We start from the raw sequence: 11,564 nt of genomic DNA, 5'->3' as shown, positions 1-11,564 counted from the left end.
TTGCCTCCCAAGCATCTGTGGGGATCGCTCTCCTCCCGAGGAGGCTTGGAAGGGAAGCTGCACTCTCATCCCGCAGAGGCAACTTCACTCCTAAGCCTCTGCGAGGATCACTCTCCCGCAGTGGCATGGGGGAGAGTTGCATCCCCCCCGGATGGCTGGCAGTGTGCAGCTACAGCCACCCCAACACTATCCATGGTAATTTGGGGGTGTTGGGTGGATATTTTCACCCTGGCGCTACATCTGCTAAAGACAGCCCTGTCAGTCGCCTTCGTTGGGTGTCACTATTTACTGTGCAAGTATTCCTGTATCTGGTGCTGGATGTGCCCCTTCACTATTGATCCTCATCCTGCATTTCTCCTAGCAAGCAGACCTTTCGATTTCTACTCCATATTAACAAAACAAAAACAAAAAAAGTTAAAAAGAATTGCATATAAAATGGTTAAGAACAACTGCAGAATAAGGTAGAATCATAGACTCATGAGTCGGAAGGGATCCTGAGGGCCATCTAGTCCTACCCCCTGCAATGCAGGAATCTTTTGCCGACTGTGGGGCTTGAACCCAGGACCCTGTCATGAAGAGTCTTGTGCTCTACCAGCTGAGCGTTGCATGGCAATAAAAATATATTAAATATATTAAAACAATTAAAACACAACTCTAAATATTAAAAAAAAAAAACAGTTTAAAACATCAGCACATACTTAAAATCAATTCAGATCGAAGACAGATACCAACTGAGATTTTAGAAGGCTTGTTGGAAGAGGAATGTCTTTAGCAGGCATGGAAAAGTCAACATGGAAGGCACTTTGCCTCTATGGACAGCATTCACATTTCACATTATTATCCCTGTTGTTATTGTATAGCCAGCCCCCTCCTCCAAGGAACTCAAGGGGGTGTGCACATGGGTCCCCTCCCACTGCCCATTTTCCCCTAAGAACAACCTTGTGTGGCCAGGTTAGGCTGAGAGGCAGTCCCTGGCCCAAGGTCACCCAATGAGCTTCATGATGGCTAAGTGGCGAGCGACCAACACTCTTAACCATCCTGGCTCTCTCCCTTCCTCTCTGTGGCAGAGGAGGAACAGGTAGAAGTGGGATAGCATATCTGAGCCTGCAATCCTTGCAGCTGGCTAGAGAGCAGTAGATCATCCCCAGCTCCGCGCAACGCGGAAAGCCTGCAAGGCGCACGGCAAACTGGCGTTTGCCTTATTCCAACAAGCTTCTCCAAAGTCCCCATTTTTACGCACGGCTCAAGGATAGGAAGGGAGGGCACAGCCGCGCTGTCCCAGAAGGGTAGCCCAAGGAGGCGCCCTCTGAGGTTGGAGGGTTTCCCGACTTATTCGACGCTCCTGGAAACAGGGGCGTGAGCGTCTGTGTGCTTTTTTGTCTTTTTTGCCAGCCCGCGATAGACAAAAGCGCAACGTTTGGGTACCTCCTTCCCGGCGCTTCGGGAAAGGCAGGTGACGGGAGAAACGCCCGCCTCCATGCTACCCCGCGCAGTTTGAGACGCTTACCGAGAGAAGGGGAAGGCACAAAGGGGGAGGACCCGTCGCTCTTTCCAGGCGAGCTAAACTTTTGGAGTTGGGAACCGGGCGGCTCAGGCTCTGCGGGCGCGCCGCGGGCGGGTAGTCAGGCGCGGGGGATTCTTTGCCGATGGGGTGGGAGTCCCGGGGAGGGCTTTCCCTTACTCGGGACCTGCACAGCGGCGGCTGCGGCGCCGGAGCTGCAGGGAGATGCTGGACAACAACGCGAGCTGCCCGGAATGCCGCTTCCACCCTGAGGCGCGCCACTCCCTGGCGGCCGTGCTCATCTTCACGATCGTCGTGGACATCCTGGGCAACGTCTTGGTGATCATGTCCGTGCTGAGGAACCGCAAGCTCCGCAACGCCGGTGAGTTTTGTCCCGTGGGAGGGAAGGGAGAGCCTTGGCTCCGGCCCGCTGATTAAGGCGCCTCTTGCTAGGACAGGGAGGGATTATGCGGGAACCACCACTTCGAAGGCCAGCACGTGGTAAGGTGCCGGAGGGCGCGGGCCGCCTGTGTGGCCCTGTTAGGGCAAATGCCCCCTGCATTTCTGACCGCCAGCTGTACTAAAGTATGGTAAGTGTCTCATCTCTTGGTAAGACAATAATGTACATCAAGGGGAGTCAGGTAATAGTTGTTTACTGCATGTTTACTGCAGTAGTTGGCTTTTAAAGTGTTTAAAGTCATTCACACCTACTTGACTTTATAATCCTTGACAGCAATTCTGTAAGGCAGCCCAGGTTTATTATCCTCCACTCCCATATTACGGGATGGGGCGGGGCGGGGAAGAGAGTTGAAGCTCAGAGTAAGGTTGCCAGATTTTCCCCCCAATGAATCCGGGGACACTTTTCAACCTCAGTGGATTTCTTTTATGGGGGCTGATTTGCAAATCCGGGGACTGTCCCCGGGAAACGGGGACGTCTGGTAACCTTAGCTCAGAGGGAATTTCCTAGCGAAGAGCACCTCGTGCGTTTTATGATACAGCCGGTTTTCAAACCAAGGACTTCCGAAAAACCCATAGCTGGCAGCGCATGCCTATAGAGAAGTAATTCCCACTTTATTCAATGGGGGGCTGCCTGAGCCCTAGGAAGCGCGTTTACGATTGCTCAAGGTTACAGGCACGTTTACTCAGAAGAAAACCCCACCGAGCCTGACAGGGCTCTGCTTTCGCGTACCGGTTTATAAGAACACCCAACTTCTTCCCTCGAGGAACCCCGAGCATTGCAGTCTACTCCTCACGGAGTTACACTTCCCAGCAGCCTTTCACAAACTACCGTGTCCAGGATTATTTGAGGGAAAGAACGTGACTTAAAGGTACAGGAGGGTGCATGCAACATCCCCGTGCAAAGAAGACGAAAGAAGCACTATGCTGCTGCTGCTGCTGCAGCAGCTATCAGTCTTAAGTTGCCATTTGTCTATAGGGACCCCTCCTTTTAGCTTGGCCTGGAAGTTTGCCCTCCTTCTTGGAGTACTCAGTGCTAACCACACAAAAAAGATGCGTGTCCCGTTCCAGGAAGGGTCATAGCCCAGTCCTGGAGCACCTGCTTTACCTGCAGAAGGTTCCAGGTTCAATCCCTGGCATCACCAGGTGGGGCTCAGAGAGATTCTTGTTTGAAACCCTGGGGAGCTGCTGCCAGTCAGTGCAGACAACATTAAACTAGATGGACCAATGATCTGACTTGGTAAGGCAGTTTTCTATGTTCCTTATGTTCCACTTTGGGGCTTCTTTGAGTGTGCACGTTCCAGTTCCTCCTTTCCCTTTATTGTTGCCTTCTTTGTTCCCAAAAGAAAGTAGGGGGGGAAGCACCTTTCACTTAGGGCATCACTGTAAATTAGCCCACAAAAGTTTCTACTCCACCCCCAATTACGAACCTTTTGGCAGAGGAGGGACAGAGAGCTGCAGAATTGTAAGGAACCTCAGAGGTCTAGTCCAACCCCCAGCCTGTGCAAGCAATCTACAGCTGATAGGGAAAGTGATTTGGGCTGCACTTCCAAACACACTTCCTTGGCAGTACATCTCACGAACTCAGTGGAATTTATTCCTCACTGTATATGTATAAGATTGTGCAGTTCCAGTTCATGCCCCTGAGTTTGTGCAGAGGGTTTCTCTCATTGTCTGGACTACCATTAGGAAAAGAAGTCTTCAGAGGAGGAGGAGAGAAACCTCTGTGTGCCCAGACATCATTTCTGGTTTTTAGAAATAAAATCCTGCCTGCATGTGGGGAGAGAGCTGAAAAAAGGGCTTTTTAGAAGAAGATTTAGGCTCAGCACAGTCTAAGGACCCTGGATCTGTAGGAAATGTAATAGCCGTAACGCACAAGCATGAATTGCAGAGACAGTGCAATGCAGAGAAACGTTTCCTGGTGTGTGTGCAATGCATCTGATCAGATCTTTAGACAGGGATGAGATCCCTAAGAGGGAACCAGAGTCTCTCGACTCCAACTTTCCTCCAATAATAAATTGACCATGAGATTGCTTTGAGGATGGCAAATCAGAGTGGGTGTGAAAGGGAACTTGTCGACAACAGCTTTAAAGTCTCTGTCTGGGTGCAGATGTGTGAGGGAAAACCAGACTGGTGGCAAATACCAAGAATATTAATTTATTTCATTCATTTTTCTGTCTGTATTTATTTGATTTAACTAAGCTTAAGTACAGATGATTGAAATAATTTGCATATTCTTCCCCTGTTCATGCCGTCTAAACTTTCTTCCTTCTTGTGTTGAATTACAGATTGAAACACCTGCATGTGTGCTGTAAAATGCCACACACATATGTCTGGCAGAATAATAACAACACTTTTACTCAAACTGACACTGGGGAGAAAGAAACACCACCACCAAAATTAAACAATTAGAGTGAAATAAACAATTAAAACACTGACATGAAGAGCTTAGAAAGCTCTGCCTTCGGGGACCATTTTAAAGGCTTATGGATCACACTAAGCAAGCCAGTTTGTCTTACTTTGTCTCTGGGATGGGGAAATCTCAGCCCGGGGGGCAAATACTCCCCATCTCATCATGTGGCCCTTGTGATTCTTCCTGGGTCACAAACCCTCCAGAACCAGACCCATTATCAGCCCTCACTCTCCTGGAGTAGTTCCCCCCCCCCGGCTGGAAACACTCCCCCCCGATACAGTGGTACCTCGGGCTAAGAACTCAATTTGTTCCAGAGGTCCGTTCTTAACCTGAAACTGTTCTTAACCTGGAGCACCACTTTACCTAATGGGGCCTCCTGCTGCTGCCACATCACCGCTGCGTGATTTCTGTTCTCATCCTGAAGCAAAGTTCTTAACCTGAGGTACTATTTCTGGGTTAGCGGAGTCTATAACCTGAAGTGTCTGTAACCTGAAGCGTCTGTAACCTGAGGTACCACTGTGATGAGTTGTACGTACCTGGGTGGAGGATAAAAAGGTGTGTGCCTGCTTGTAGAAACCTAACCAAGTGTCCAAATGTAAATTTTGCATTGATTCCTCTGCCCACTTTTGCCTACTCATGGCACGTTGGCTGGAGGGGAATGTGCTCTTCAATCTGAAAAGGTTCCTACCCTTGTTCTGTCCCGTTTGCTCTCAGTTCTCAAGGCTTCAGGAAGAGCCTCATTTTGGGCAGTGTGGCAGAAGTGGTGTAGCATGGGTTGTCAGCACCCGGGGCAAGGCAAGTAATTTGCGCCCCCTAACCCGTGGATTTGCGCCCCCTAACCTGTGGATTTGCGCCCCCTAACCCATGGATTTGCCCTAACCCCAAAGTAATTTGAAGAAAGGCCCATAGCTAACCAAGGAAACTTGTGCATGCAGCATGCCTGTGTTTCTAATACACAGCTGAGCATCCCAGCACTGGAGAGTAGGGCCCATTCTGCTAAGAAGGTGTGCCTAAGGTTGAAATCTCCTGGATGCTTCGTGTTTTAAATCACTGGGAAGCAGAGCACACGGGGCAGAGACAGGGAGGGAGAGAGAGGGGAAAAAACAGACATCAAGTGAAAGCAAAGAAAACAATGGGGGGGGGAATTGTAGGGAGTTGATGTTTGGGTTTATTGAATGTTTCACTGAGTTGAGGAGCCTCAGTGTGATGAAATGGGAACTTTACTTCTCTGCAGAGACACTGGAGGAGGAAAGGGGGTGCGGTGGGGGCAGTCTGCCCTGGGTGTCATCCATGAGGGGGGGGTGACAGCGCCCCCCTGCCCCCTGGGATGCTTGCCCTGCCCCTGCGGGCAGCTAGCGCCACCCCCAGTGCACAGCATGTGCACCACTCCAGGTGCCGGAGCAGCTAGCTCCGCCTCTGCGCAGAGAGCCCTCGCTTGTTATCTTGCTCCAGCGACTCCTCCCAGCCAGCATTTATTTCTTATGGCAAAGGACAAGCTTGTGGCAAAATTGTGTTTTTCTTCTCTTCAGCACCTTCTCTCTCCTTTCTCCTTTTAAAAAAAAATATATAACAGAGCATATGGAAGGCTGCAATTGTCCCATTTGTTCATCCAATAATGAGGCACTCCTCTCCAGTTTAAAAACCCTTTGGAGAGGTATATAATCAGCTCACTTCTTAGGAGCAGGGTTGGGATTTCAGACTGAAGTGCCAGTGTACCTTATCCTTCCTCAAGGGCAATTACAAAGTTCACATTGCTTTGTAGACTTTGAAAGGCACTGTCTCTAATTGCTTCGTATAGTTTTGTTTCCTGAGAACTTTATATGTGAAACTTACTTTCTTTCTTTCTTTCTTTCTTTCTTTCTTTCTTTCTTTCTTTCTTTCTTTCTTTCTTTCCTTTACTGAAGCAAAAGAGAATTGAGCAAAACAGAGCAGGAGGTGCGGACCTTAGATCCCTATGTATATAACATTGCTATTATTTATTACATTTGTTGGGAGCATTTTGCAAAAAAGAAGAGAAAAAAAGAAGTCTTTAACTGAACAAGAGGTTAAACAGTGGATAAAAAACCAATTAAAGCCAGAAAATTTAAAACAAGGTATAGTAACATAATCTGGGACGCGGGGGGCGCTGTGGGTAAAAGCCTCAGCGCCTAGGGCTTGCCGATCGAAAGGTCGGCGGTTCGAATCCCCGTGGCGGGGTGCGCTCCCGCTGCTCGGTCCCAGCGCCTGCCAACCTAGCAGTTCGAAAGCACTCCCGGGTGCAAGTAGATAAATAGGGACCGCTTACTGGCGGGAAGGTAAATGGCATTTCCGTGTGTTGCGCTGGCTCGCCAGATGCAGCTTGTCACGCTGGCCACGTGACCCGGAAGTGTCTCCGGACAGCGCTGGCCCCCGGCCTCTAGAGTGAGATGGGTGCACAACCCTAGAGTCTGTCAAGACTGGCCCGTACGGGCAGGGGTACCTTTACCTTTACCTTTTTATAGTAACATAATAATGACAAGTCTTATCCATCCCACTCAAGGGGGGGGCAGGGGGCAGCTCCCCTCTAGATCAAGTAAAACATCGGTTCTGCCCCCCCCCCCTGCAATCCAGTCCTTCTCCCCCTAACAAAAATCCTGGCTATGCCCATGACTCCCATAGAAGTATCTGTGCTATACATTTGAAGCAGTGCCACTCCCCTTTTGACCATGGTGGCTTTCACAAATAAGGGTGCTGAGAGTTGTTAGGAGATCTAACAACTGGCTGTTCAGAATCCCCAGAGTTGCCTAAAAAGAGGGATTGATGGTTGCACCACTCAGAATCTTAGCTTTCTCTAAGTGCCGTTACAAACTACACTTCCCAGGTTTCTCTGGTAGAAGCCATGACTGTTTAAAGTGGTGTGTCACTGCTTTAAATAATGTAGATGGGGTCTTAGTTACCAAAGGCTTGAATGAAGGAAAAAGTCTTAGCCTAGTGCCTAAAACCCCGATAATGGTAATGGCAGGCGTGTTTCCCTGGGGAGAGTGTTCCATAGATGGAGCCACCACTGAAAAGGCCATGCAGCCACCCTCCATACCTAACTTCGATGAGGCACACAGAGAAGGGCCTCTGATATAGACTTCAAGATCTGGGCTGCTACACCTGGGCAACATTTATATCCTGCCTTTCCTCCAAGGAGCTTGCAGTAGTATACCTGCTTCTTCCCTCACCTCCATTTTATGCTTCAAGGTAGGCTAGGCAGTCACTGGCCCATAATCACCCACTTAGTTTCATGGCTAAGCAGGTCCCAATTTAGCACTTTGCCAAGGGTGAAGAAGTGGGACTGGTGAGAGCTGAAGTGGAACGACATACGAAGGTCCACAGAACCCCTCCATCCCTGCACTGTGCCACCTGGTTTCTTGTATTCTCTAATTATACACCAGCTATCATGTCCAGTGATTGTAGCATTAGAACTTGCTTGGCCCCTTACAGTTTTTCCTCTGTTCTAGCCATTGCATCCAGGTCTGAGCACAAGTTCCTCTGTAAACTCTACAGTACCAGGGAAACGTGGGATTGAATAGCCCACATCCACACACCCCGTCGCTTGTTGTCGCTGCACTTGATGACTTTCAAAGGAGCGTGTGAACCAACAACCACTGAAAACAGTCGGTGTTCATTATCAAGGGTACAGCAACAGTAATTGCAATAAGTTACCAGAACCAGTAGGGGGCGGAAGGCATAAAGGTATCCTATTCCCTGGCTGATTCGTTCTTAAGTGACTACCTGTAGATTGTTTTCTCAGGCATTATTTCCTTCCTCCTTCAGTCGGTTAGCGCTGTGCCTTCAGTTGGTTACACTAATGACTTCATGATGGCCACATATCAGCTTGTACTCAGAATGGCTTTGTTTGCCAGGAGTATCACGCCTTCAGGTTATTTATTCTTTCAGTTAGCCGTCTTACCAGACTGTTTCTGCACTTTGCTGCAGTATATATATACACCAAACTCCAAAATTCATACTGTGCGTTTCAGAGTTCTACATTGTCCTAGGTTGGGCCTGCACGTGCAGCAGAAATGGACTGTACCACTTTGGATATTGCTTTGGAATCCTTCTCCCAACTGGGGGAGGAAACAACTACCTGCAAATTGAAAAAACACTGGGGGGGGGACCCCCAGCTTCCTGGCCTTTTGGCTTCTGTGCTGGTTTTCTCTTTTTATGGGGAGGCTTTTGCACTGGGGAGTATCTGAAAATATAACACACACACCCTTTCCACCTGTGCTCCCCATCTCATCTCACCTTGTTCTATTGCTGAATGTGTTTAGACAAAATCCAGATAATCCCTGCAATAATTACCTGGGAAAGTAGTCGAGTTTCCTTATCACCATATTACAGATGGGGAGACTGAGGCTGAGAGAGAGAGTCTGGTGAGGCTTGAATCTGGGGCTTTATTGTTCATGATCCCATCCACTGCAGCACACACAAGACTGCAAGGCAAGGCGAGAGGGAAGTTCTGCTAGGCCTGGCAACGGCCCATTCACACATACAAATCAACACTGGCTGCCGCAACCTCCTTGAGCAGCCCTTGGAAACTTTGCATTTGTGCAAAAGAACTTTGTTGGAAAGGTGATCGAAAGTTCTGGCCCCACATGCAATTCGTCACTCAACATGGCAGTCACTGAGCAATGAGAAGATTCATAGGTGAAGTCCTCAGATTGGACGTGCTTTGTTTCTCTTGTTCTTTGAAGTGGGCCTGACTACTAAACCAGAGGTTAAGGCAACTACCTGCTGCCTATTCACCCATGGTGCTTTCGGAGGCTCTCCATCCTAACTCCTTGTTTGAGTTGGTCTTCAGCATGTCACCCTCTGTTGGCCACTCCCAACAGTAGGCAGTGGGCAGCTTCTCCTCCACATCCTAATTACGGTATATCTGCTGCACAGGCAGATAGGCTCTCCAGGTAACAATGAAGAAGATGAAGGCAGCTCTTCTCTGATATGTACCTGGCAACCACAGTTCTTATTTCCTGCAGTGCTCTGAAACACAATCAGTCCTGGGCACTGTAGACACTTGCAATGACAGCTGTGCATGAGAGTACTGGAAAAAGGGGCCAGGCATGGGCAGCAGTGACCCTTACCTGAGAATACTGCCTGTTGCCAAGTTTCAGTGGCCTGGGTGGGGAGAGGGAGCCCAGAGGTGGCTCTTGCACTGAGAAGCTGTTAGTAGCAGTTCAGTGGCCCACCACACAGGGGAGCTATGCAGGTGAGTCTGGTGAGCAAGGATACAGGTGTGTGAAGATTGATGGGGAAAGCCTTGGCTTTTATGCCTATCTTTTAAAACTTGATACTCAGTTGGGAAAGGGGGAATCCCCAGGGGATAACCTGGTCACTCCAGGTGGGGATTATTATAGAGCAGGTGGAAGCATTGACCTGGAAGAGGTTTAGATGATGGATATTGTTGACCATGGCCATGGGAAAGGGATGTGGTTGTGTGTTTTCTGCCAAGGAAAACACACCTTCTGCTCATGAGCTGAAGCTGGACTGGCAAAGCCAATTATATTCCCTCCCCCTTTGTGTCATTGGTGTATGTAATAACTTTCCAAGTAAGATTCAGTTGCTTTTCTTGGCTGGGCTAAAGGAAAACGGATTAGAGCACATTCAGAAATAGTCACTCTTGGAGTTAATATTAAAACAACTGAAATGCATGCTGTCACAAGGTCGGAATATCCCATTATTTTTTCAGGACTTTTGCAGGCACCTGCTAAGCTTGAGATTGTTCTGGTAGCATCTGCCATTGAATTGTTCCTTTGCCTTGTACAAGTTAAAACCAGAAGGTGACAAGTTAGGAGGTGGGGTTGTGGGCAAGGCAAGTCCAATGGCTAACCAAAAATACCTTGTTGCTCCAGCATGGCTGAGCAGGAAGATCCAGTGGTCAACTAGGTTAAAAGGTAAAGGCCAGTCGTGTCCGACTCTGGGGTTGCGTGCTCATCTCGCTCAAGAGGCCGGGAGCCGGCGCCGTCCGAAGACCCTTCTGGGTCATGTGGCCAGCGTGACGAAGCTGCAGCTGGCGAGCCAGCACCAGCGCAGCACATGGAAACACCGTTTACCTTCCCGCTATAAAGCGGTCCCTATTTATCTACTTGCACTTAAGAGTGCTTTCGAACTGCTAGGTGGGCAGGAGCTGGGACCGAACGACGGGAGCTCACCCACCGCGGGGATTCGAACCACCGACCATACGATCGGCAAGTCCTAGGCTCTGAGGTTTTACCCACAGCGCCACCCGCGGTCAACTAGGTTGGGGAGAGTCAATCCAGAGCCTAAAGGTCTTCTTCTGAGAAGCTGTGTGCTGCAGTTCAATGGTTCACCACAAAGGGGAGCTGCACACCAACCGGGCAGCTGTTAACAGTCATACAGTAGAACTGGAGGTGAAGAAGGGAAATGCCAGTGTCTGTGGAAACCAGTTTGACTTCCTTGTCATGGACAGATACTTTCTTAATGTTGATTTGGATTGTTGGTGACTGGCTGAGAGGATATCCTGGTAACAAGGAGTTTGGAGACAAACCACAAGAGGGCCAAGGCTAGGCCCACTTCTCCTTACCTTGACCATTTCAGTACTTCATATTCTGTCCCTGAATAGAAAGACGGGGAAAGGCAAGCTGCATTCTTCAGGGGGCCGGGTTCAACACATAGGCTGCCAGCTGCTGACCCTTAGCAGAAATCTCACTTAAATGCATCCCAATGTTTATCACATTACAGTAACAACAACAAAATACTTGAAGATGCTAAGCTCTTTTAATTCAGAGAACTTTGGAATCCATTTTTTTTAAAAAAAAAAAATCCTTCATTTATTCAGATACTTAATTTTATTACATTTTGTATATTTTTATTCTTGGAGGAAAGCATGGTTGAACAATGCCTGATATAAAATATTCAAAATTTTGTAGAAATGAGTTGGCAACTATGGGAATTAAGAGGCAGGTTTCCTTCAAAGCCCAGTGTGTTGGCAAGTTTAGTTCTCAGACAAAGCATAAAATAAAGCAGATCTGAACAGAGGAGGGAACAAGACGCTGCTAGACCTCAGGAATTCAGATCTACCTACCTGCTCTGAAATGCACAGTGTCCCTTTGTATAGGCTCTATGGTGATGGGAGCATCAAATAACCTTTTAATTGGACCTGCTTCTTTTAATAGCCCCATCCAGATGGCAGTGAAAGCTGATCTCCGTTTGCCCTTGTGATATCCTAAG

The 11,564-nt window shown here is 48.6% G+C and overlaps 1 protein-coding gene across 1 annotated transcript in view; it reads left to right on the top strand.

Annotated features, from left to right (window-relative positions):
* Window positions 1–1,080: 1,080 nt before the first annotated feature.
* The window catches only part of GPR50 (G protein-coupled receptor 50), a 45,025-nt gene continuing 34,541 nt past the window's right edge, over window positions 1,081–11,564 (top strand). Inside the window, exon 1 of the mRNA XM_028714352.2 lies at window positions 1,081–1,883. Coding sequence (XP_028570185.2) covers window positions 1,727–1,883 — 157 coding nt within the window. The 5' untranslated portion in view covers window positions 1,081–1,726. The remainder of the gene's footprint in view (window positions 1,884–11,564) is intronic.

Source organism: Podarcis muralis, chromosome Z (genome assembly GCF_964188315.1).
Source record: "Podarcis muralis chromosome Z, rPodMur119.hap1.1, whole genome shotgun sequence".
NCBI lineage: Eukaryota > Metazoa > Chordata > Lepidosauria > Squamata > Lacertidae > Podarcis > Podarcis muralis.
This window is presented reverse-complemented; position numbering and strand designations above follow the sequence as displayed.